This window comes from Staurois parvus, unplaced genomic scaffold (assembly GCF_062004578.1).
Source record: "Staurois parvus isolate SC_StPar_1 unplaced genomic scaffold, SC_StPar_1.0 ptg000014l, whole genome shotgun sequence".
NCBI lineage: Eukaryota > Metazoa > Chordata > Amphibia > Anura > Ranidae > Staurois > Staurois parvus.
The window spans coordinates 5315244-5342041 of record NW_028317810.1 but is presented as its reverse complement, the minus strand read 5'-3'; the positions used below and the strand labels follow the sequence as shown (position 1 = coordinate 5342041).

Genomic DNA, 26798 nt, shown 5'->3' with positions numbered 1-26798 from the left:
ACTTTGCGGGGGCTTCTTGCAGATAGCTTGGCTTCACATAGGCGTCTTCTAATTGTAACAGTACTCACAGGTAACTTTAGACCTTCTTTGATCTTCCTGGAGCTGATTGTTGGCTGAGTCTTTGTCATTTTGGCTATTCTTCTATCCATTTGAATGGTAGTTTATCGCTTTCTTCCACGTCTTTCAGGTTTTGGTTGCCATTTTAAAGCATTTGCGATCATTTTAGCTGAGCAGCCTATCATTTTCTGCACTTCTTTATATATTTTCCCCTCTCAAATCAACTTTTTAATCAATGTACACTGTTCTTCTGAACAATGTCTGGAATGACCCATTTTCCTCAGAATATCAGAGAGAAATGCACTGTAACCAGCATGTACAACATTTTCTGCCTTCCTTCCTTAAATAAGGGCAATAATTGCCACCTGTTTTTCAAACAATGAATGACCTCACTAATAGAACTCCACACTGCTATTATTTTACACATGCCCCTTTCAATTAGTGATTCAATTACACAGAATCAGCAGCATGCATATCATGACTGTTGGGTCTGTTGGAATTCTATTACTCTGCTACACCTGCTAGTAAATTATTTTCCATGTAGAAATATCATTTCTACCAAAAACAGTGATTGATCAGGTTAGTGATGTCTGACTGCTATTATTTTGAACACAACTGTATATGATCCAGCTTCTTCCAGGTTAGGGGCACCCCCTGCTGACCTTCACTGTCACTGGCTACAGCACGATTTTGTCAGCAGGTCCTGGCGAATCATTTTCACCATGTAACCAATCACAGTCCTGTGTTTACAAACACACAAGGCTCTGTACACAGATCAGCTATCTGGCTGTTTCATGGAGAAAAAACATCCAGATCTCTTAGTAAAAGCAGCATATATTACACACATTACACTTGTTAGGCACACCATTAACCCCTTGATTGCTGCTTGAGGTTAACCCCTTGCCCGCCAGTGTCAATAGTACAGTGACAGTGTATAGTATTATATCTGATCACTGTATTAGTGTCACTATTGATGTCAGTGTACCTCCCAGAGTCTGTTAGTGCCAGATTTCCTGCCACATGATCATAGTCTCACTATAAGCCACTGATCGCCTCCATTACCAGCATAGCATCATAGCTACGTGTATATATATATATATATATATATATATATATATATGATATTGTAACGGACCCCAGACACCCATGACTGGGTATCTCCATCAAGAAGCTGCTTCTCAGGCTCTGGAACACGAGACCAGTGAATCTGGCTATTGCTACCCCAAGATCTAGACGACACCAGATTTGAAGTAAGCCAGAGGTAGACTAGTTTATTTTAACACAGATAAAAATATTGTAAGGGACCGCCTGGCGGTACCACTAGCACTCCACTGATTAGGTGCTCCCAGAGCACAGAATCTAAGCCCCAGAGTACTTGTTCACCAGAGCCCCTGATGGTGGGGATGGATTTGGAGTACCCTGAGACCAGGTCGTGGCTCCTGAGTACGCCTGTCAGTGGTAGGGGTATTCGCCAGGGGCTCCCACGGGGAAGAGCTTGATGTGAGGAGGTCGGGAGACCCCGGTGGGATGGATGGATGAGCAGGTGCAAAGTCAGATAAGCCGGGTCGGTAACAGTGGGGTCGGTGCGGTACAAAGCAGCGGGCAGAGAATAGTCGGGTCACACGCCAGGTCAGCAACAGGAGGTCAGATCTAAAAAGGGGCATCCAGGAGAGAGGTCTGGCAAGCCAGGGGTCAGAGTGGGAGAATGCAGCAAGGGTCAGGTCCAATCCGGGTCAGAAACTTACAGGAAACAGGATCACAGGTACAGGTATGCAGAAGAGACCAGAAGGCACTGAATGACAGCTCAGGGCCGTTTAAATATCGCGCCCTGCGCTGTCATTGGTGCCCGGCGCGCGACCGCAGTTCCTACTGCGCATGCGCAAGCCTGAATGCCGCGGTCGGCCAGGAACTGGTGCCCGCGTCCCTGCAGAGAGCGGCGCACTGCGCCTGCGCCGGGACCAGCGCCGCGGGGATCTCTGACAAATATATACACTTAGGGGACAATCCCCCCTCCCTTAATGACACAGGGCGGGGAAATCTAAATTTAGTAACAAGAGATACACAGCTATTCAAACTTCACACCAGCAGACAGTCCCATCAGGAAGGAGGGCTGTTGGAGACACCCCCCACTAAGCTAATACACATAAACACATGCATCCCAAAATAGTTTGCTCCCAAACAATAGAACAATGGAATAGCATCAAACAATCAACAACCGCCCACCCCAATATTAGGACAGATCACCCTGTACCCCTAACAGGCACAGGGTGATTTACACATAAGAGGGATATGGGGAGCTAAGACCCGGGTTTCCCCACCTCTCCAAAGTGAGCTGTGCTCCATGGGCCCCCCACCCAAAGTGACACCTGTCACAGATATGTTTTATAGCACAAAATACAAAATATTGTTTTGGGGTTTTTTTTCAAAATGTTTCTTTTTTTCCTTTGTATAATAAAGATTTAAAAAACAAAACAGTGGTGAAAAAATACTACCAAAAAAGCTCTATTTGTATGAAAAAAATTTCATTTGGCTACAGTGTTGAAATTTCCAGTTAAAGTAGCGCAATGCTGAATAGCAAAAAAACACCCTGGTCGTGAAGGGGGTAAAATCTTCGGAGGTCATTTGGTTAAAATGCATTCCATTAAACACAATGACCTACATTTGTGCAGCCATTCAGAGGAAAAGATAACAGACAAGTATATATGGATTGAGCTACTAGGGCATACTAGGGATGAAAATGAAAAGCCTTGAGCCGTCTACATGTAAATGTCAGGCCTTTGCTTTAAAACTATGATTATTTATTATATTTTTTTTTACTCTCCTGAATTCCATACTGATTTCTCAGATTGTCCCCTAAACTGTGGTTCAGGAAAAGCAGGCAAGCATTGCAGTGCAAATGAAGGAATCATAAAAGGTAAAATGTAATTGTAAGAATGGCAGAGCTATGGCACTATCACTATGGAACTTGTATCCTGTGTACAAATAGACACCGTATTGACGGCAGAACAGATGTCCAACTCAAGCATTCCCAGTTCTTATTTTTAAATTCTACAATTCCTCTTTTGCCTTGCAAATTGCTATACGTTGATGATTGCATGTGAATAGAGGCTCTGATTGGTATCCAAAAACTCATTTTTTCAATTGTCTCTCATCATTCACAAATTATGCACATGGGAATCAGATGTGCAGATTTTACTATGTATGAGCAATGTCACTTTTTAACTGCATACAGAACAGCAGAGCAAAAATGGGTTTAAGGCATTAGACAATTCCCCTGTAAAAGGATGTGCACGAAATGTTTCCTTTTGCTGTACAGGCTATACGCTTACAGGTCCATTGAAAAAAATTAAATTACGCCTGGTTTCCATAGCAATAATCACAATCCACACTTACAGAGAACGCCTTTAAGTCAGAATTAATTATGCTGCTAATTACTAATCTGTCACATAAAAGACAAATCACAGTAATACATTTTATGTGCACGCTTACATTTGTTTTCAAAGTTACTCACTCACCATATGATTGTTGATCTAGGTGGGTAGTGTTCTCCGCTTGACCTTGAAAACATCAATTAACAGTATTGTTAAAAGAAGCAATACCTTCAAAACATTATCTAATCTCTATTCTACAAATAAAAATAAAATGTCTTATAATTTTTTTTCAATGCCTCCAAACATTAGAGAAACCTTGTTTGATGTGGAGGTGTTTACAATCAGACCAGGAAACGTCTGTACATGGAAAATAAAAATGGCAACCACCCTAAATTTGTTCATTGCTATAAGTATATGTCCCAGGGTAGAAGCTCTTAGGCTCGAGTCAGGGACCAAACTGCAAAGAGGAACTCTGGCAAGGAACTGTGGCTTCCACATTCAAATGTATTGAACTAAAACCTCCTTTTTAAAGCAGAGCTCCACCCAAAAGGGGAAGTTTAGCTTTTAGAACTGCTCCACCACTCCCCATTAAGGATTGGCACCTTTGGGGGGCGGGGGGAGCAGGTACCCGAATTAGACAGGTACCAGCTCCCACTTCCGGTCTGACCGCCTAGGCGATCGGAAGCAGAAGGGGTTCTCCCTCACTCCCTGTAGTCTTTTGGGACATGTGACAGGTCCGAGAAGACTACAGGACCATTCATGAAGCACAGCTCTACTCGCACATGCACAGTGGGTACCCGGCTGTGAAGCCAAAAGCTATCACAGCCAGGTGCCCACACTGAAGATGCCGGCCTCCTGGAATACAGGATGGCCGGTGACATGGGCTGCGGGGGACACACCACAGGACCGAGGGACAGGTAAGTGGCTGTTTTTAAAAGTCAGTAGCTACAGTTTTTAGAGCTGCTACTTTTATTTTTTGACAGCGTGAGTGGAACTCCGCTTTAAGGCACATTGTTGAAACAGTGTAGAATTAGTTGGATAAGTTTCTCTGCTTCCCTTGCTCAGCAAATCAAAAAGGCTATACCTGATGAGACAGAAGTAGCTGGGAAAGAGACCTGTAGCCAGGTGAGGGGCCCTCAACTGTCAGAACCAGTGAGTAGGCAATGGAGCCAGAGCCTAATAGCACACAAACTACCTAGAAGACCCAGTTACTGTTGGGAGAAACTCCCCAACTGCCACCAAATACTACAGTTGCAAAGCGATAGCACTTCATCTTTGTGCCTTGAACCCCTTCAAAAGTTTGTTTATGTTACCAGAGTTACCCTGGACTTTATTGTAAGGTATGCTGTCTATGAGGATAAAAGTGGCCATAATTCCATGTTACACAAGAACATGTTAATTATATATTATTTGTTATATTTAATATATTGCAAAAAAGGGTGTGGAGGCTAATAACTAGTTTTTATCTTACAGCAGCAGGTTTATTCAGTTGTAAGCATGCACAGCAACAGCCACCCCTTTGGAATGTTGTCGTCCGTTCAAGAGCCAGGTTTTCTGACCAAATACCTTCAGTTTTCTCGACAGTGTGTGGGTTTCCCTTTAAACAGTTTGTTCAGGGTTCCCTGTCAGCCTTTGGAGTCAGAGCACTGTTCAGAAATCCTCTCTCCCACCCTAATCATTTTTCATGTTAATTACTATCACATGTAAGTAAGATAAAATTAAAAAAACGGGATCTACTGTCACAATTACACTAATTATATAATCGACTCACCATAGAGTGTGGCACTACCATCACACTCTATATGCTCTGACTGCGAGTGGAGATAATTTATGCAGTATAATATGCCGGCACCGTGGATACATATCCTTTGTAATTGATGGACTGCTTCCACTTCATATTTCAAGATATACACATTTATGTGTCATCTATACATGTATTGATTTAGAGGGCCTGTGTTGTCCCACCATCCTGTTTGATAACTTTCCCATTATTTCGGCATCCTGACAATAGGACCTATCACCTTGGCCCCATTGCATCACCCAGTATGTGTTGAGAGTGTGTCTGTGTGCCCGGGCGGGTGTTTTTCCATGACAACATTGTCATTATTTTATCCTGTGTAGGGGTTATAATTTTGTAATTTCGTACATTGAATATTGTTAATAAATAATTTTCCAGTTGTTTTTTTTGGGACCTCTTATTGTGGGTTCTTTATCCACATGTTTGTTTTGCCTTACATGTCTTAATTACTATCACAGTATTATTAAGAAAGGGTTGGTTAATCAGCTTAGACAGTTTAGATTTGAACGGATTAGATTTATGATTTGTGGTAGTTTAGACAGACCTGGGCTGCTAAAGTTAGGACAGTTATTCTTGGCTATAGGCTGTTTTATTAATATTGCATTGGGTAATCCCTTTTAATAGTTAACCATGGCCATCTGAAAGCCCCAAAAATAAAATGTTATGTTCTTTAATGTTTATGATCCTTATTTCCTGCATTTCATCCCATGATTCTCAGCATGACTTTTTGTTTTTATAGGGTCTTATAGAGAATCATTGTTTGCAAAGTATTGGTAAAACAAATCACAGTGCTTTCCTCACCTCGGCCCTGGGCACGAGGGTAGCGTTTTTGCTCTGAAGCGGTTGTCTCTGATGTTGTGGAGTCATTTGCAGGGTTCTGGGTTTTAGATTTGCTCACTGGCATTGGCGGCGGAAGTTCATGTTTTGGAAAGCCCTTGAAGAACCAGGCCCCAGATCTTTTCCATACCTACAGGCAGAAAATAAGGTTATTTTTTTTAGCTATAACTGGATAGGTTACCGATAAGTATTCAATGTGATACATTCCATAGCAATTTTACAAAATATACTGAAATCTTATTTTGGATGTTGAACTCTTGTTTATTGCCCATTGCCATTCATCGTCAGCTACCTAGGCAATAGTAGGATTTAAAATGCTTAGTGTTTAGCATGGTAACACTTAAACTGTATGAAAAGCAGAAAAAAAACAACAGATACTCATCAATTTAAACACAGAATGGGCAACACACAATAGAGGGTCATTCATCAAGTGCTTGCTATCAATCCAGTTAAGATATATACACACACTCACCAGGCACTTTATTAGGTACACCGGTTCAATTGCTTGGTAACACAAATTGCTAATCAGCCAATCACATGGCAGCAACTCAATGCATTTAGGCATCTAGATGTGGTGAAGACAACTTGCTAAAGTTCTAACTGAGCATCAGAATGGGGAAGTAAGGGGATTTAGGTGACTTTGAACGTGGCATGGTTGTTGGTACCAGACGGGCTGGTCTGAGTATTTAAAAAACTGCGGACCTACTGGGGTTTTAACGCACGACCATCTCTAGGGTTTACAGAGAATGGTCCAAAAAAGAAAATATATCGAGTGAAAGGAAGTTGTGTGGACAAAAATGCCTTGTTGATGTCAGAGGAGAATGGATAGACTGGTTGCTGCGAATTTCAGATGGTGAGGTCAGAAACAACACGAAAGCATGGATCCACCCTGCCATGTATCAATGGGTCAGGCTAGTGATGGTGGTGGGGGATATCTTCTTGGCACTAGGAAGGTGTACCTAATAAAGTGACCGGTGAGTATATATGTGTGTGTGTGTATATATATATATATATATATATATATATATATATATATATATATATATACACACACACACACATACACACACCAATGCAATTTTTAGATACATTAGAAAATGTATATAACTGGGATTCATGTTTTTAAAACTAAATTACTACAAAGTTTGCATTCCATCTGCATGCATCACACTTGCTCTCTTTCTCCCCACATTTTGAGTGCTGCTGTGTAGGAAGTTGCAAGAGCTCTGTATTCATTAATGATTTATTAAAGGATAAGTTAATCAGGATGCTCATAGTCTACTGAGAATTTTGCCACGGTGACAGACGGGACTTGTAGTTAATTCATTCACAGATATCTGTGGATCCCCCACTTTCACAGTGAAAGGGGTCAGGAAGAGATGGGGGCAGGAGCTGGAACATGTTATATGTTACACCCTAAATACAGGTGTAATATGTAACATGTTCCCAAAGGTGAACCTAGCCTTTAATTATTATACAGCTAAAACTTTAGCCTTTATTATGTGTCTGGAGTTCAGCATTATACATAGGACAACTCAGAACTACCAAAGACCTCTGTGATTTTCACCATGTAAACCATAACCAGAAATTGGAGAATTGAGAAATATGTGCTTATTTACTTCATCATCAATAGATGGTTCCATTTTGCGCACTCCAGCCCATGGTATCGCTTCATATACCACCTACCTCACGTTGTTCACTGCATATTTTGCAGAGCCAAATGGAATGAGGCCTGCTGTTGGTCTGTATTCCACACTTTGTGCAAACATTCTGTACATATAAAAGGTATGATTAATTAAGGAACACCTAACAATACATGTGTAAACAGTGTAGATATAGAAGTTATAGGTATGTCTGAAACATTAAACCACTATGCTATATAATGCAAAATTTATGACAGTAAACAAAAATCATTTGCACACAGCAATAAAATGCTCATACATTTTTGAAAACATGAATAAGTATGTGCAGGTTCTCATTTATCAAGGTCACGGTCCCATTCAAATGGATTTGTCCTGTAATGTTCAAGAGGTTTTGCTGCTTGTCCATGTAGCTTCCTCTGCTCTGATGAGTATCAGGAGCATACCTTGACATTTATAGCCACACAAATAACTCAGTCACCTTAATCCAATCACCATGGACTGTGTCAAGGCCGATGTTAATTATTATCCACTTCCAACCTTGTTTTTGAACACTCAACATTTCCTTTGACACATTCCGTAGTGATTGGACTACACCTAAAAAACAAAATTGCAATATGTTTACAGTCCTTATATATGATGACTGCATTCATTTTCTTTTTTCAGTATTTTTCTCCTTTATTTTCACTTGGTAACACTTCCTGTCCTATGGTTTGTACGTTCACTCACGCAAATGAAGGGAGCTATTGTTGTCACCCAGGATGAAATATAAAAATGTCTGCCGCTCTTCATCTCCATTTAATAGGGAGCAATAGCATCTCCTAGATTGTAAGCTCCAAGGAGCAGGGCCCTCCTATCCCTCTTGTATTGAACTGTATTGTTGCTGTATTGTCTCCCTTTATATTGTAAAGCGCTGAGCAAACTGTTGGCGCTATATAAATCCTGTTACTGTATTATAATAATAATAGCATTGATAAGCTGAAATATATAATTTTTGTTCTGGAATTTAAATATTCTAAAGGAATTGTTCACACAATGCCCACTAAGCTGTGTTGATCTGCATTGATCAACAAAGTCATGGTGCAAGGACACATATAAAATAATTGTTTTTTATGTGCCTTGTTCACACCATACACATGCTTTGAATAAAAATACAGCATGTTTGCATTTTTATGCAACACAAAATAATGCATTACAGACCACTGCAGAGTGTTGCAATGCATTGTTGTGCATAGATTTAAATGGAGTGTTTTGTTGCTGTTCAAAAAATGAAAAAAATAAGAAATTAAAAAAAGTAAATGCTGCAATGAGCACCAGAGGATGTGCGGTTATGCCCCACAGGTGTGAATAAGCTTTTAAGTTGACTGAGTTACCTCTGTGGCTATAAATTCAGGGGTGTGTTCCTGACACTTATTAAAACTGATGAAGCTACTTGAATTAGTAGTACATCTTCAACATTATAGAACAAGTCAAGTTAATTGCAACCAACTACTTCCAGGAAAAAAAGAGTTATAACATTACTAGAATTACTAATGCTACCATACAAGGTGGCTGAAAAGCTGATCCATGCATTTGTGTTCTCCCAAATTTACTGCAATGCTCTACTCGCTGGTGTACCTAAATCCACTATTAATTGACTACAATATGTACAAAATTCTGCAGCCAGAATCCTCACTAGGTCTGGTACAAGTTATCATATTACCCCTATCCTGGAGTCCTTGCACTGGCTACCCATCAGGTTTCACATAGACTAACATCCTCCTGCTCACCTATAAGGCTCTTCACGGCTTGGCACCCCATTATCTGTCTGAAATTGTATCAACTTACCCCCACCTTGTAACCTGCACTCCTCAAATTCTGGTCTTCGGTGTGTGTCCTCTACTCACCTACACTGGATGGGAGACAGAGCCTATTCCTGCTATGCTCCAAAATTCTGGAATTCACTTCCAAGGAACTTCAGAGAGTCATCTTTTCTAAACTCATTTAAATCAAATCTAAAAACTTTTTTCTTTAGACAAGCTTTCTCTTAATGGTCCCTTTGTTCCCTCAAGATGCTATCTTTAAAGGCACTATATAAGATTATTATTATTATTATTATTAATCATTTGCTCTAACATTTAGGGCTTGATTTATTAAAGGCAAATAAACTGTTCACTTTGAAAGGGATGTTGCAGTTTTCAAGGAAGTTTTTGCCAGAGCTTAGTCAAGCTCTGTGAAGCTCTGTTGACTTCTATCTTGCGCGTAATTGGGTATTCTTTGCAAAGTGAAATTTCACCACATTCTCCAAGCTCTGTAGAAACTTCCCTTGAAAAGTGAACAGCTTTCATTTAGTAAATGAACCCATTATTTTCCATATCATCAGTTCAAATCAGGTGTCTAGACAAATGCATGGAATGCATCAAATCACCAAATCAAATTAATAAAATAACAGAACATTGAATGCTGGAAAGGTCACAAGGGAAGGGGGGGGGGACATAGTGGTCACTGTATAATTTTTTCTTTGTTGCCTAAGATTTTCCTTCACTGCTGTTGAAGTGATATCTGTCAGGTAGTGAGGGCATATGCTTCCCAGCAGACTCACAGAGCACAAAAAACACCTGGCAAAGTTTGAAACATTTTCCACTCTACACTGACCCAAATAAAATGTTTGTCCTGGAGTTTCATTTACTTTATTTACTAATGACCAAATGTTGTATATGTAAAAAAATTTAACTACTTTTTTTTTTATTGGAAATGGTAATATTGGAAAATTAAATTCTAATAATAGCAGGATTATATACAGGTAATTAATACATAGACATAATACTAACCTTTTTGCAGTCTTCACAAACAACACACTTTGATCCTGGCAATCCTAGAGTCTCCCCACACAGAATGCACCGATTTACACCATCCCCAGTTACTGCCTTCCTCATGTCTTCTAACCTATCCACCAAGCGCCTATGTAAAAAAAAAAAAAAAGAAAAAAGAAAAAGTTAAACGTTCACCTGATTTGTGAAAATTAAAATAAAGGCACTGTTAAAAAATGTTGTGAAATTCCAGTGTAAATAGAAATATTTACTGTTAAATGCAGGCTACAGTTTTTGGGGTTACTTTGAGCTTTCTTATTCCCTGGTCATATATTGGTGGTCATTTGCAGTAAGAGCAGATGATTATTTGTCCCTGTACTTCCCAGTATTCTTTACATTTATTACATTTCATACTTGCATTATTTCAGTAAATTCAAGAAAAAAAATGAATTGTATTTAAAATAATATCCACAACCGATAGGACAGTAATATTTTATGGTGACAAACACATACACCTAGATGTGAATTGAACAGAACTAAAGGAAAGATAAATAAACTTCAGCAAACTGAATCCGTTTTTCTTAGCAAAATCGGATGGCGTTCACGTGAAAGGGGCCTTAGGTGGTGATACACAGAACAATATTTTGAACATTTCCACAACATCCTGTTAAAGATGAATGAGAATTGTTTTAAACCTTTATTTAAAGTGTCTCTCTTGTGTTTGTAAAAAATTAAGCTGAAAATTCTTTGCAAAAGAAGATACAGTTAACTCATCCTCTGGCAGCCGATGCCTCCTACCTTTGCAAATAAGCCTATTTTGCAATCAATGTTTTAACTACTAAGTGGCTGTGTTGGTGTGGGACACAGACACACAGATAGATTTATATAGAGGCAATTAATTTTATTTTTGATACAATTAAATAATAATATACTACTTTTGGATCTGCTTGATTGTAGTGGTGGACTTGTTTCCCACTTTCTGTTTTCCTATTACTTGTAGTCAGCACAAACAGAAGATATTATATTTTTACAAATAACCTTGTTTTAATTTATTTGTAAGTTTGTCTCTTACCTTCCTTCTGGTGGAGGTGGATTTCGATCTTAGGAACCTGTAGGCAAACATACTTGGCCTCGCAAAGCAGCACCCCACTGCTAGGATTATCTCTGTTACAAGAGAACTTTTTCTTGTTTTATTGGTCTTTGTCTGGCTTGCAAATGCCATATTGTGCAAATAGAATTATGTGAGATGACTGTAGCTCTGCTTATGATGAGAAAAATGTGTGACCCATAACTATACAGTAAAAGGTGTGTATTTAGCATTGCTACCTTTAGGCATATGCTGTAATGAAGCCTTCAAAATTCAGGCAGTGGAACAGTGGTGGAAAGCTTGTAGCAGAGTGGCTGCAATGATTTCCATTTTAGCTCTGCTACTTTTAGGCACATAAAGAAAAACACAAAAGGGCACACTCTCCTCATGCAGTATCATGCTTACAAATGAATTTATTAAAAATGTAACAAATGGATACTCACAAAACAAATGTAAAAAACAAACATGATACCAAACGGGTCAATGTCACATGACTGGAGTACTGTGATGATGGTGTCTGGTGGGAAAACTGATGCATTTCGGGAGTTGAACTCTTTTTTTCAAAGCTAAGATGGTAAAGAATGCCCATGCCACATATATAAGGAGAATAACTGATTGAAATCAACACCACACCCCCTCCATGGAAAATAGCCCCACTGCTGGGTCCTAAAGCTATTTGCTGCATGTGTCACTTCCATGAATTAAATAAAATGAAATAAATGGTGCTTGCACAAAGATGTGTGCGAACAGTGAACTGGATTCTGCAAGCATAAATGATATGAAAGACGTATGGGGTGCTTAACTGTGGAGCATGTGAATACATGTGGTACAGAAAAAAGGAATTTCTTGGAGTAAATAGGAAAGCCCATTTCATCAGTTTAGCAACTGTGGGACACAGTTTGTCATTTATTGTTTGGTCTGCCCTTGTGGTCTTTTGTATGTGGGCTGCACTTCACGCTCTCTAAGGACTAGATTTGGAGATCATAAAAGAAACATACTTCATGGATTTGACAAACACATTTTGTCTTGCCACTTCAGTGATGTACATGACGAAAATCCCAAAGGAGTATTTGGCATAGAAGCCATACTAGGTGATACAGATACAGATAGAAAGTTCCGTAGGATGTGCAGAAGGGAATCCTTTTGGATACATCAGCTTGGTTCACTGGTTCCTAAGGGCCTCAATGACATATTAGATATCCAGTCTTTTCTTTGATTGGCACATCCTCTGGAGGTGGCTCTATTCATAGCCACCGCTAGTGGTTTTCATAGTTCTTTTTGCAGGTCTTTACACTGGAGTTCTAGTGTAGCACCTTGTCACATAGTCATATTCCTTGGTGCCAGGTCCCTATCGTTTGCGTGAGCACAATATGACATAATTGTGCACTATATATATATATATATATATATATATATATATATATATTGTGGGAACTCGCTTCAGAGTGGTAGAGCTTCTTCAAAGCACACAGCAACTCGCTTCTTTTTAAGGGCCTTTTTGCCCAATTTTATTTACAAGAAAGTTCAAATAACAAAAATGCTTCCCACACAAGGGTATCCACCATCCACAAAACAACGGTTCAGCCTCCTGGCTCTTTCAGCTACACAGCTTTATATCGGTCTCCTTCAGACTCCTTCCACAAGGTTGTTTTTGCACACAGCAAACCTTTAGCACACAGCTATTCTGGCTCCCACCTCTACTAGGTGTAGCCCACCTGACTCCACAGCAGAGACCTCCTGTCTGCCAGGGTGGAGCCCTCCTGACTCCTATCTGCCAGGGTGGAGCCCTCCTGACTCCTATCTGCCAGGGTGGAGCCCTCCTGACTCCTGTCTGCCGGGGTGGAGCTCAGAATCATGGCCTGGCCTCCACAAAAAGGCCTGCACACACCTGTGCAATCAGCGCACTGGCTGCTCCCAAAATATGGGCCCAGGATTGGAGATTTCATCCCTCCCAAATCTCTTAGAAATCTCCAGGCTACAGGTCCCAAAACAGGCTTTACAAACCAAAGAGGAAACTGATAAACTAGTTTCCTCTGCATTATGAGATCTGCCTGGAGCCCCTCAACCTGCATGGTTGAGAATCCTGGGTCTCCATCCTGATTTCCACCGTGGTAGGATACCGCACTGCCACATATATATATATATATATTTTTTTTTTTTCATATGAGCTCAGGAGAATAAATATTTCCCCTCCAGATGGTTTTCTACCCCATTGGCCATCTGGGAGGTGTCTTATTAGCTCTCCGCACGTGGACATTGTTTTGGGTGCGGATTTGCATTACATTTCTGTCCAGCCCATTCTGGTCTGATAAAATACATTTTCATTTCATCCAGTTTCCCTTGGCATTTTCTGTATTCCTCATTCAGTCATTATAAGTGCGTGACTTTTTAAATGTATTTTATTTAATTTTTATCCAATTTTATCTTCATTTTTATCTAACAGGTTAGAAATATTACTATTTATATACAGTATGCACCTAGTTTTTACACCTAGTTACAGTATGTATTTGTTATCCAGCATTGTTGTTATTGCACTTCCGAAATCCCCTTTCTCTGTTTTAATTTACACATTTTATATATAGATCTTCATGTGGTCAGCCCATGGTGCACATATCTTCACCCCCTCCACCATTCATTATACATTTTTTTTTGTCAACATCATGTTTACATCCTATCTGCACAAATTACATTTTCCGTATCATTACTATTTATTGGTCTCTGGCCCCTTAACATTCGCTTCCTTCTGTGTGGAAGCGGTCATGTGCTTCCTTTGCCCATTTTCTCAGTGCACTTCTGCCCTATAGATGATGTACTTCCTGTGGGTGCGTTTGAGATGGCGCTGCGCCCTGCACTATTCCCAGTGGCGCTCATGCGTAGTTCCCGGAGTGATGTCTGGTGCAATCACAGTGTGCGCTCCACGATCCACATGTCTCCACACACTCCGGAGTCTATGAGGCTGCACAGTCATCTTCACCTCTTCTCCATTTAAGGAGCATCATACCACATACAGTAAGTCTTTCATATCATTCATGCTTGCGGCATACAGTTCACTGTTTGCACACATCTTTGCACAAGCACCATTTATTTCATTTTATTTAATCCATGGAAGTGGCACATGCAGCAAATAGCTTTAGGACCCAGCAGTGGGGCTATTTTCCATGGAGGGGGTGTGGTGATGATTTCAATCAGTTATTCTTCTAATATATCTGGAATGGGCATTCTCTACCATCTTAGCTTTGAAAAAGGGAGTTCAACTCTTGAAACATGTCAGCTTTTTCCCACCAGGCACCATCATCACAGGACTCCAGTCCTGTGACATTGACCCACTTGGCTTCATGTTCGTTTTTTACATTTGTTTTGTGAGTGTCCATTTGTTACGTTTTTAATAATTTCAATTGTAACCATGGTAATGCACGAGGAGAGTGCGCCCTTTTGTGTTTTTCTTTTGCTAGTATCAAGACTCCCCCAAATTTAGAGGGCTGCACCTCAGATGCCTACTGTGCCCAAGGCTAATTTCAGCCCCAGCACAGCTGATGTGTATGATACAATGCAGACACACAATATTAACACCTTTTTTGAAGTGTGGAAATTATCACTTTGAGCATCCAGAAAAAAACGTGGACTCATTTCTCTTTATTTTGGCCTCAGTCTTGATGCTGAAGCTGAATACAGAGGCCACCATCACTAAAAATAGAACAACCATGACTAGATAATTTAGTCACTCAAAAGGCAGGCCTCAGGAGATGAAATTAGGAATCCCAGATTCATGGATGCTTCATACGCTCCACTTGTGTGGTGACCTATATCTAAAAAAGCAGCGGAGAACAAGGATGGAATTAAACATAGGCTTTGTGTATTGCGTTCTATCATATATTGTGTCATGGCCAGTGTCTGATGTATCTTTTGTTATTGTATAAATTGGTTCCCTATAAAAACAGCTAATGAGCACAAAGCAAACATCAATATGCCAGTCTGAAACATCACCATAGATATGTACAAGCGTTAAAAGATGCTACATCTCACGACTCAAAAAAAAACACTTTGTACCACAAGACAGAAAGTTCCACTGCATAAATGTCAAAGTAGTCAACTACTTTCACTATTTTCAAACTAAAATGAAAAAATGTATATTTTTATTACCTATTATTATTTATTCATCGATGATTAATAAGTTCAAAACACATCATACGAACAGTGATGTTTAACGACTTGCCCTCCAGAGGATTTACCCCCCTTCCTGACCAGGCCATTTTTTGCGATACGGCGCTGCGTTACTTTGACAATTGTGTTTTCATTCAGCATTGTATATAAATGAGCTTTATGTCCTTTTTTTCCCACAAAGAGAGATTTCTTTTGGTGGTATTTGATCGCCTGTGCGGTTTTTATTTTTTGAGCTATAAACAAAAAAAGACCGACAATTTTGAAAAAAAAAAACTATTTTTTACTTTCTGCTATTATGCATGTCCAATAAAAAAAAAAATGTCGTCATAAATTTAGGCCAAAATGTATTCTGCTACATGTCTTCACTTAAAAAAAAAATCCCAATACATGTAAATAATTGGTTTATGTGAAAGTGACAGTGTCTACAAATGGCGGCATATATACTGGAATTTAAATTTTTTTAATTTTTTTTTTTTACTAGTAATGGCGGTGATCACTGACTTATTGCAGGACTGCGGTGGGCATTCTGACACTGGGTGGGAAATGACTGACACTAATACAGTGATCTGTGCTAATAAAAAGCACTGACACTGTTCTAATGATACTGGGCAGGAAGGGGTTAACATCCGGGTCAATTAAAGGGTTACTGTGTGTTGTGTGTGTTTTACTAAGAAAACAAGCTGCTTTATATTGCTCTGCTATATTTGCTTTTGCACATCCTTGCCGCCCTGTAGCAGTAATTCTGTTATAGAGTGATCGGGAAGCGGTTAAACAACATGTGATACGTAAAGAGCTTAGGTGCTAACTGGCTCAATAGCACTAGACAAACTGATACATGTAGAAAATAATTAAAAATGAGTATGTGGGATAAACACCAGTTCATTTCTGCAATACATGCACATTTCCCTGTGTTTTGTCTCTTTAAAATGCTGCAGTTATAGAAATATACCTATTGATCTTGCCAGAAATCCAGTGAGCTACTAATTTCCAATAGAGAACTGAAAACTTTGCCTCCACCAAACCGTAATCTCAAGCAGTGTTGTTAGCCCGGCTAGATTACAGAACATGTTCCCCACTCCTCATCTTCGTAACTGAAGGGGAAAATATTCTATAGTCCACCTGGAGAGAACTCCAGTAGAGTTGACATCACTACTTAACATTTGAGTAATGATATGTATTTGTTTAGAGGTTCATACTTTAATTACAAAAATAGTAATTATGCAAGGGAAAAGTATATTTACAAACTGTGACATCTGATATTTGACAAGTTGGTATGCTTAGCAAATTGGTATACCATAGAAAACTTTGCTAAGGGCAAATGACAAGACTGATACAAAAACAATCTTGTCAGCACTAATAAACTCTTTGTAAGATGTGAATGAACCCAAGGGTATACATTACATATACAATAGCAAAACATAGCAAGTTACTTTACATATATAATAGGATTATAGTGACAAAGCAATAGAGCTGATTTATTCAAACTCCAAAGATTTTTAAGGTTTTATATTAAATTTCTGCGAATCTTGGAAAAAGAATTCTAGGCATTTGTTATCAGCGGTGTAGAATACAGTTGTACCGTCTCCCTCTAGTTAGGCTGCTAGGTAAATTTAGTTTTTAGGCTCCGCTGTAGTGGGTGGAGTGCTGATTGTTTTGATCTGTTCACAGTTTTTTTTACCAAAGAGTTTAATTACTCCCACCTACCTCTGAAAGGAGATTTCAGAGTACAGGGCAGGGAGATTATTATTATACAGGATGTATATAGCGCCAACAGTTTGCTCAGCGCTTTACAATATAACGGGAGACAATACAGCAACAATACAGTTCAATACAAGAGGGAAAGGAGGGCCTGCTCCTTGGAGCTTACAGTCTAGGAGGGAGGGGCTAGTGGTACAAAAGGTAGTAACTGTGGGGGATGGACTGGTAGGAGTAGAAGATTACATTATTAGCTGAGGGCAGGATAGGCTTCCCTGAAGAGATAGGTTTTCAGAGATCGCCTAAAAGTGAGTAGAGTAGGCGATAGTCTGATAAATTGGGGTAGAGAGTTCCAGAGGATGGGGGAAGCTCTGGAGAAGTCCTGGAGTCTCAAATGATCATTTGTATATTCATCATTCTTCAGCCAATCCCTGGAATGAGGCATCCAGAAGGTGGCTGGGGAGGTGATAAATGTGCAGACAGCCTGCCCCTAGAGGCATTTCCACTAAAACCAGAAATTGCCCTGGGGCCTCAGCAGTTGCCTGGAAAAGTTTGCCAGAAGATGATATTTGCTGGAGGACATAGCACTGAAGTCCTGGTCTTGAGAAGGATCTTGTTCATCTCCCTCACTGAGGACCTGCTTGCAGATGTTAGGTGGCAGACAGTTCCTGGGACAGTTCCTGAGTAAAGTGCTGGGGACCATTAGTTGTGCAAGTGCCAGAAGGGAAATAAAGTGGCAGAGGCTGCTCTATGGACTGCTGCTGTAGGGTTCTAGATACACTGGCCATTCCATGCTACCTCTAATAAGCTGCTTTTGAAGGATTACAAAGATGGTTGTCATCATATCATTGTTATTGATGGTTTTGGAGTATCCTGTTCCCTTAAACCCCTCTCCTGTTAAAGTTCTGCAGCAATAAATACTAAAAAGACATCTCCTAGACGGAGACTAAATTATCGGTGTGCATGGGATGGTGCTTGCATGACTAGCAACTTCTGTACTACTGTGGGAGACCTGGGTACATTTTCAGCAGCCCCTCTGGGAGGAAGCTCTGCACAGTAAACAATTCAAAGTTTTCTTTCAAAAGAAAAAAAAATTGTATGAATGTAGGATGGGATGGTGGGAAAAGCAAAATCCTCCAGTTTTTGCAGTAAACTATTCATAGTGTTATTTTTTCACATGTCCAAACTAAACCACTGGTAATGTCTCTGATAATCTGTTTCCTAGTATTTATCTTCTTGTATAATGTATTGCAGTAATTGCAGATGTAATAGATCACTACACAAGTGGAAGGCAATACTATCACACTAATAGCTAACATCAGCCCTAGTGCAAATTGGTAGTCAGCCTGTTCAGTCGAATATATTGATGTTTCATTTTTATTGTACTCTAAACTATAATAAAAGTAGGAAGCATTGTTGTGTTTTAAAACTGCTTTTGTATCCAATGAGCTAGGATACAGCTAAGCCTATTCCAAACCTTCTGACAAAAACTGGCCCAAGGGAATGAGGAAAAAAACAATAGAATTGGTTTTCTGGTAGACTAGTCAGTAACATAATTAAACCCACTGTACAGCAGCACTAAAGCAACCTAAATCCCAGTGGATAGGGAGCCTAATGGGACACTGTAGCTGCTAGTCTTAACTTCAATGCATATCATGTTAGAGACACCAGAGATACCTTTTATATGAGATAAACTAACTGGCTCATTGCATAAATGAAGCAAGGATTTAGGTAGTCAGTAATGAGGGTACATACCATTTTTGTTTAACTAATAGAGATCTGATACACTCAAGTTTGTGGTGTGCATCAAGCTCACTTTTTATTGAGCAGATTTACTCCATGAAACCTTCATTTTATGAAATGATGATTTTAGATGAAGGTGGGAGCACAGTTGGGCTACACTGATACAAAAGTTTCTGTTAATTTTATTAACATACTTCTAGAACTCCCACACTTGGGAACTCATTAAAGTGACCCTGTCTCCACAGAGTCATTTTTACTAAATAGGCCACCTGTAAAATAAGAAACAATATACTTACCTTTCAATGAGCCAGTGTCAAAATCCATTGCTTCTCCACTCCTCGACCTCTACATGATTTCTGTACTTCCAGATGGTTCCTTTCACCAGCACATACATTACTACAGGACTTATGAGCCAATGAGAGGAACCACAGCAGACAGCAGAGGGAGCAATTATTTGATTCATCTGACTACTTGTAGTGGCTGGAGAACAGTGATCACAGAGAACAGATTCTCAATACACAGGATGCCAGAAAGATAGTTAGGTTCATATATATTTGGACACAGGCACAATGTTATTTTTTTCAGGTATTTACCAAACCATATTCAAGCTATAGTTATATAATGGATATGGGCTGAAAGTGCATACTCTCAGGTTTAATTTGAGGGTATGTACATCAAAATTGGAGGAAGGGTTTAGGAATTACAGCTCTTAAGAGTAGCCATCTCCACTTTTTCAAGGAATCAAAAGTAATTGGATAATTGAATCAAAAGCTGTTTCATGGCCAGGTGTGGGCTACTCCATTATTTCTTCATCAATTAAACAGATAAAAGGTCTGGAGTTTATTCTAAGTGTGGTATTTGCATTTGGAATCTATTGCTGTGAACCTACATCATGAGTTCAAAGGAGCTGTCCATGCAAGTCAAACAGGCCATTGTAAGGCTTCAAAAATGAAACAAATCCATCAGATAGCAGCAACATTAGGAGTGGCCAAATCAACAATTTGGTACATTCTGAGGAAAGATGAACGCACTGGTGAGCTCAGCAACATAAAAAAGGCATGGACATCCACAGAAGACAACAGTGGTGGATGATCGCAGTAACCTCTCTATGATAAAGAAAAACCCATTTACAACATCCAGACAAGTGAAGGACACTCTCCAGGAGGTGAGCGTATCATTGTCAAAGTCTACAATCAAGAAAAGACTTCACAAGAGCAAATACAGAGGGTTCACCACAAGGTGCAAACCATTCATAAGCCTAAAGAACATAAAAGCCAGATTAGACTTTGCCAAAAAACAGCTAAAAAAGTCAGACCAGTTCTGGAAAAGCATTCTTTGGATGGCTGAAACTAAGATTAATCTGCACCAGAATGACAGGAAGAAAAAAGTTTGGAGAAGGCTTGGAACAGCTCATGATCCCTAGCACACAACGTCATCTGTAAAACATGGTGAAGGCAGTGTGATGGCATGGGCATCCATGGCTTCCAGTGGCACAGGTCATGGGTGTTTATTGATGATGTGACAGAAGACAGAAGCAGAAGGATGAATTCTGCACTGTTTAGAGATATACTGTCAGCCCAGATTCAGCCAAATGCAGCAAAGTTGATTGAGCCCAGGGGCGGACTGACAACTCATGGGGCCCCCAGGCAATAAGGGATCATGGGGCCCCTGTGTCCTTGCCCACACTCAAAAAAAGCCTATAAAAAAAAGGTACCAGGGGCATTTCATGGGGCCCCCTACTGACCCCGGGCCCTCGGGCAGTGCCCGGGTGCTCGAATGGTCAGTCCACCCCTGATTGAGCCCCTGAAAATGGAGGGACTGTGTATAAAAATTGCAGTTCCTAAAATTTGTACTTGATATTTATGTTCAACCCTTTGAATTAAAGCTGAAAGTCTGCACTAAAAATTAATCTGGATTGCTTTTTATTCTGGTGGCATACAGAGCCAAAAGTATGAAAATTATGCCTGTGTCCAAATATATATGGACCTAACTATAGGTATATTATTAGTTGACAGGATCACTCTAACATGTTTGTAAACCCCAACCTTTTTTCATTTTGGATGGAATACAGAAGAGTTAGAACCTCTGTCAGGTTCTGCCACCATATTGACTCTCTAAAAGTGTAATAAAAGGGTATAAGGCACTGTGGGTAACAGACAGTTATGAAATACTGTGTATATTTAAAAGTTATGCGATTATTAGAAATGTTTGAGGCGCTGCATGTTACTGAGAAATAGGATAAAAGCATACATCCCAAGCACACCATAGTTATATGTTCAAACAAGTTTAGGTTTAACTAATGTTCAATACAACAGCATTGAAAAAATAGAAATGAAACCTGAAACTGCAAGTTATTTTTTTTATAACTAGAATTAAAAGGAAAACGTTTTGATTCATTTCGGATACAGCAAGGAAGGGCTATAACCCCCATGCATTTATTTGCCATCTGTGTCCTATTGAGCAGATTTTCCTTCACGTCCTGTACAGAGGCGGCTCTATAATTAGGCAAATTAGGTGGTCGCCTAAGGCCTCGTGTCCACAGGGGCCTCACAGTCACCTAATTTGCCAGACGCAGCTGGCTTGAAGGTGAAAGTGATGCATCAGCTCTATAGCTGTCGATCACTTTCACAGAGCTGGCAGCACGGTGCCCCCCCTCCATGGTTCCCGGGATCTCCACTCTTACTGGAACCCGGGAACACTACTACTGGGAGGGAGAGCGATGTGAGAACGAGGCACATCCATGCCTCGATCTCCCATGCAAGCAGTGAAACTGAAAGTGATCTCACTTCTGGTTTTAGATGCACCCTTTCCTGGCCAGTACAGCCAGGGTACACATCTAACCAAGCCAATCTGTGCTTGATTAGATGGTGTAAAGGGCATGGGGAACCATTGAGGTCTATTAGATCCCTAATGTCTCCATAAAGAGTACCTGTCACCTATCATAGGGTTTATTAATGCCTTGTGAAACCAATCAAGAGAAAATAAGAAAAACTTTTAAAAACTATAATAAAATGTATTAAAATAAAAAAAATGGCCATATCCAATGTTGCCCCGCACACCTACACAAACGCAAGCCCAGATTGTGCACGTGTATGTAAACCATGACATGTGTGGTATATTGCTGCGAACATCAGAGTGAGAACAATAATTCTAGCAGAAGAACTTCTAGTTAACTCTGCTGTAAAGGCTTTAAACCACTTAAAGACTGTCCAGCCGCAATGTACTGTGGACAGGCAGCATGTAGCCCCCCTCACGACCTCTGTGTCCACTGGAATGAAATGACATGATCACAATGTTAGCAAAGCTGGCCCACAGCTCTCACATGGTGCGTGGGCCAATCACAGCACCCTGTAATTAGCTATAGCCAATCACAGATCACTATTATTTTGAACTATCAAGAACTTAACCCGTTCATGATAGTTCAAAGCAAGTATGGCATTGCAGGAGCAAAAATCTGTTTTGTTTTTTTTTTTACTATGGTAACATTGAACTACGCTAATGAAAGTATTTTTTTAAATAGTAAATATAAAGAAATTTTATGTAAAAAAAATATATATTGAGAATTTTTATTTTAACTACTTACTGCCTGCCGGCTACCCTTACGTAGCTTTCTATTTCCAGGTGTGAGCGCACATGTGTCCCCCTCGTCAGTCCAGGGAGAGAAGAGAGAACATCGCACGAAGTAAAAGCACTACATTTTACACACACACGATAGATTAGTACATTTAACCTTCTGATCGCCCTTATTAACTCTTTGATCACCCTGCCACCTAGCTTGAACCTTTAGTATAGTGTCATTATATAGAATTTTTCACTGATCACTGTATTACTACCACGAGCGACATCAGATAGCGTCATGGTCTGTATGCTCCCCTCCCAGCCAGGGTCAGCTAGATTGCCCGCACACTATTGCATTCATTCTATAGGTTGCTGATCACCGCCACTACTAGTATAGTGTTTTTATGGATTAATATACTGACCAAGAACAGAACTATACTAGTGTCTCCTTAGTATAGTGTTCCCAAAAATGCAGTGTTAGCAGGATCAGCCTCATTCACTGCATCACTAGCATTTAGCCCCTCCACTATTTTCACAGAAGATTTGTATCAATTGATTGTGGGGCAAAGCAATTTATAGGCACAACAATAGATTGCCGCCCACCAAAATTCAGCTCTTGCCAGACAATTCACATGGAAACCTATCACAGTTTCCAAATTTAAACTTTTTTTGGGCCTATCCCTCAACAAGGGCTATACAAACAAATAATGAATTGTGATAATATTGGTCCACATATCCGATTCATCATATGCCCATGTTCTCTGCTGTTACATATATGCCCAACAAGGACCATCATGTACTGGTATGTAGCTGGACTTTGAGTGGTTATATCAGGATGATGCCTGCAGCCACAGGCATCATCCTAGTATCGTTTTTTTTCAGCTGGTGGTTGGCTTTCATGTAAAAACAATTCTATCAGCTAAATAGCCACTGGATTGCTTTTAAAGGCAGTGGGAATGAACATTCCCCCTCCAAACCCCCCCTCACGTGCACGCCATTTTCCGCTGCTTTCTCTGGTTCTCCCGTCCCACCAAAGAACCCGAAAATGCAGAAAAAGCTTTGAGCTGTCACTACCTATTGCTATCGAAGGGAAAAAGTGATTAAAAAAAAAAAATTACAGGGACGGTGTAAAAATGGAAAAAAAGCAAAATAAATATTGTTTTTTTTTTAATTCACCCCCCCCCCCATCCCCGCGTTCGTGTGCACAGGCAAATGCAAGCGTTGGTCCCGTATCGGTATGTAAACAGAGATTGCATGATGCATGTGAGGTATCACCATGAACAACAGATTGAAGGCAGTAATTCCAGTACTAGACCTACTGTGTAAATCTAAAGTGGTAACCTGTAAAGGCTTTTAAAGCGTCACCTATGGATATTAAAAAAGAATGCTTGCTGTCGTTGCACGGGCGTGTGCAATTTTAAAGCATGTAATGTTTGGTATCTATTTACTTGGCATATCATCTTCTATACGTTATCAAACAATTGGGCAATATATTGTGTTTTTGTGCATTAAAGTTCAAAAAAGTGTATTTTTCACAAATACTGTGTGACATAAAAAATTGCAACACCCACTGTTTTATTCTCTAGGGCCTCTGCTTAAAAATATATATAATGTTTTGGGGTTCTAAGTAATTTTCTAGCAAAAAATTGTTTTTTCATGCTGTATAAACAAAAGGTGTCAGAAAAGACTTGGTATTCAAGTGGTTAGAAGAGTGGATGGTGTGTGGCAAAAGCTTCTAATGTTGGCCCTGAAATGTCAGGATAGTAGAAGTACCCCCCTAAATTACCCCTTTTTGGAAAGTAGACACTCCAAGGTATTTGTTAAGGGGTATGGGGAGTATTTTGCAGATCTCATTTGTTGCCACAAGTTTTTGGAATATGAAAAAGAAAAAGTATTTTTTTCTTTTCTTTTTTACTTCTTCAAAATCCTATAACAAAATATTATATCTGAAAAATACCCACCATGCCTCTTATCAAATTCCTTTGGGTGTCTACTCTACAAAAAGGGGTCATTTGGGGGAGGTGTTTGTACTATCCTGGTATTTTAGGGCCTCTGAAACTGTGATAGGTAGTGAGGAAGTGACATGAGGAAATATGCCCTTCCAAAGCCTGGAGGTGGTCGGGGCATGAATGTAGCTAGGCTGCCAAAAAAGTCTCTCACATGTGGTATCCCCATACTTGGGAGAAGTATGGGGATACCCTTCCATATATACCCTTGGCATGCATGAGCAATATATAATTTAATTGACAACTCTGTGTAAAAAAAAAAAAAATATATATATATATATATATATATATATACTGTGTATTCCACATATTTGTGGCAAAAAATTTAATTTTCCATGGAATCAACATGCCTCTCGGCAAATTCCTTGGGGTATCTACTTTCCAAAAATAGGTCATTTGGGGGGTTTATGTACTACCATGGCACTTTGGCACCTCAAGAAATGTGATAGGCACTCAGAAAGTAAAAGCTGCGTAAATTCCAATATACATACCATAGTTTGTAGACGCCATAACTTTCACACAAACCAATTAATCACTTGCCCTCCAGAGGATTTACCCACCTTTCCTACCTGGAAATGTAAATCATGTATATATACATGTGAGTTTGGTAAGCCCTGTAGCAGTATTTCTGCTATAGGGAAGCAGGCATCTGGTTAATATACACATATTGTTTTTTTTTTTTTAACAAAGACATGTAGCAGATTACATTTTGGGCCTAAATTTATGAATAACTTTGAGTTTAATAGACATTTTTTTCAACCGAAAGCGGAAAATATTGGGTTTTTTTTCAAAATGTTCGATCTGTTTTCGTTTATGTCACAAAAAATAAAAAAAAAACAGTGGTGATCAAATAACACCAAAAGAAAGCTCTATTAGTGTGAAAAAATGACATAAATTTCATTTGGGTACTGTACTGGTGATTTATAGGCACTGTAGATTTTGGAGATATCGTGAGCGCACACAATTTTAAGACAGAATGTTTGGTATCTATTTACTCGATGCACCCTCATCGTTTATATTTTAATCAAAAATTTGCTAATAAACAGTTGCACAAATATCATGTAAGTGAGCTGAACTGGTAAATGCTGCTGTGCTCAAGCAGCGTTAAGAGCCCTGTCTCACTTAAGTAGGCCCTGTGGAGGCTGAACAGCTGTTTTGCAGCATGACTTTATTTTAGAGGTAACGGGACACCTTAATGCTGCTGTGCACAGGCAGCGTTAAGAGTCCCATCACACTCACCTCTCGCGTAAGCGAAGACTTCTGGGGCTCCGCCCATCAGCCAGTGAGGCGTGATGATGCATCGGAGCACATCACCACTCCCGCTAAGGATCTTAATCTGGGAATGCCTGCTGCGTTGCTGACGGACAGACAGATGTCTAAGTTTTGCCTAAAGCCTCACAAAGCCCAGAGCTGCCTCTGGTCCTGTACCATAGCCACAAAAGGAAGTGAAAAGAAATCCCCCCAAAGTCACCAATGCCCCCATTAGAAAACTTTATTCAGCAGTCACTGGGGAAGAAACCACCAGTCCAAGAGTACCTCTGGTCCTGTTAGGGAACCATCAGTCCAAGAGTACCTCTGGTCAGATATACAGCAGAAAGCCAAACCAATGTTCAAGGCTGCAGTAACCAATCATCAAGATTCAATGATGAAACCCAAGCTTAGCCATATTCGGATGGTAAAAAAGGAAGAAGTCCCAGCAGTGGACAAAAAAAAGGGCAAAACCTGCCCAAACAAGAGCCCCAGTGTACTCCCGCACAAGGATCTTAATCTGGGAATGCCTGCTGCGTAGCTGACGGACAGACAGAAATCTGTCTAAGTTTTGCCTAAAGCCTCACAAAGCCCAGAGCTGCCTCTGGTCCTGTACTATAGCCACAAAAAGAAGTGAAAAGAAATCCCTCCAAAGTCACCAATGCCCCCATTAGAAAATTTTCCTTCCATACCTGTTCAAGTGACAACCGAAATTTTGAGATTTTCTTTTACTTTCAATCTTAGTGATAATAGTAACCAGGACAAAAAGAGAGTGTGAATCTGCCTAATGGGGGACACAAATAAAACC

General features: G+C 39.9%; 1 protein-coding gene across 1 annotated transcript in view; it reads right to left on the bottom strand.

The window, feature by feature from the left end:
• The window catches only part of RPH3A (rabphilin 3A), a 395508-nt gene that overhangs the window by 132998 nt on the left and 235712 nt on the right, over positions 1–26798 (bottom strand). The window contains exons 4-7 of the mRNA XM_089677017.1: positions 10514–10643; positions 7750–7833; positions 6028–6193; positions 3573–3614 (exon numbers count right to left, since the gene is read on the bottom strand). Of these exons, the coding sequence (XP_089533143.1) occupies positions 3573–3614; positions 6028–6193; positions 7750–7833; positions 10514–10643 (422 nt within the window). The remainder of the gene's footprint in view (positions 1–3572; positions 3615–6027; positions 6194–7749; positions 7834–10513; positions 10644–26798) is intronic.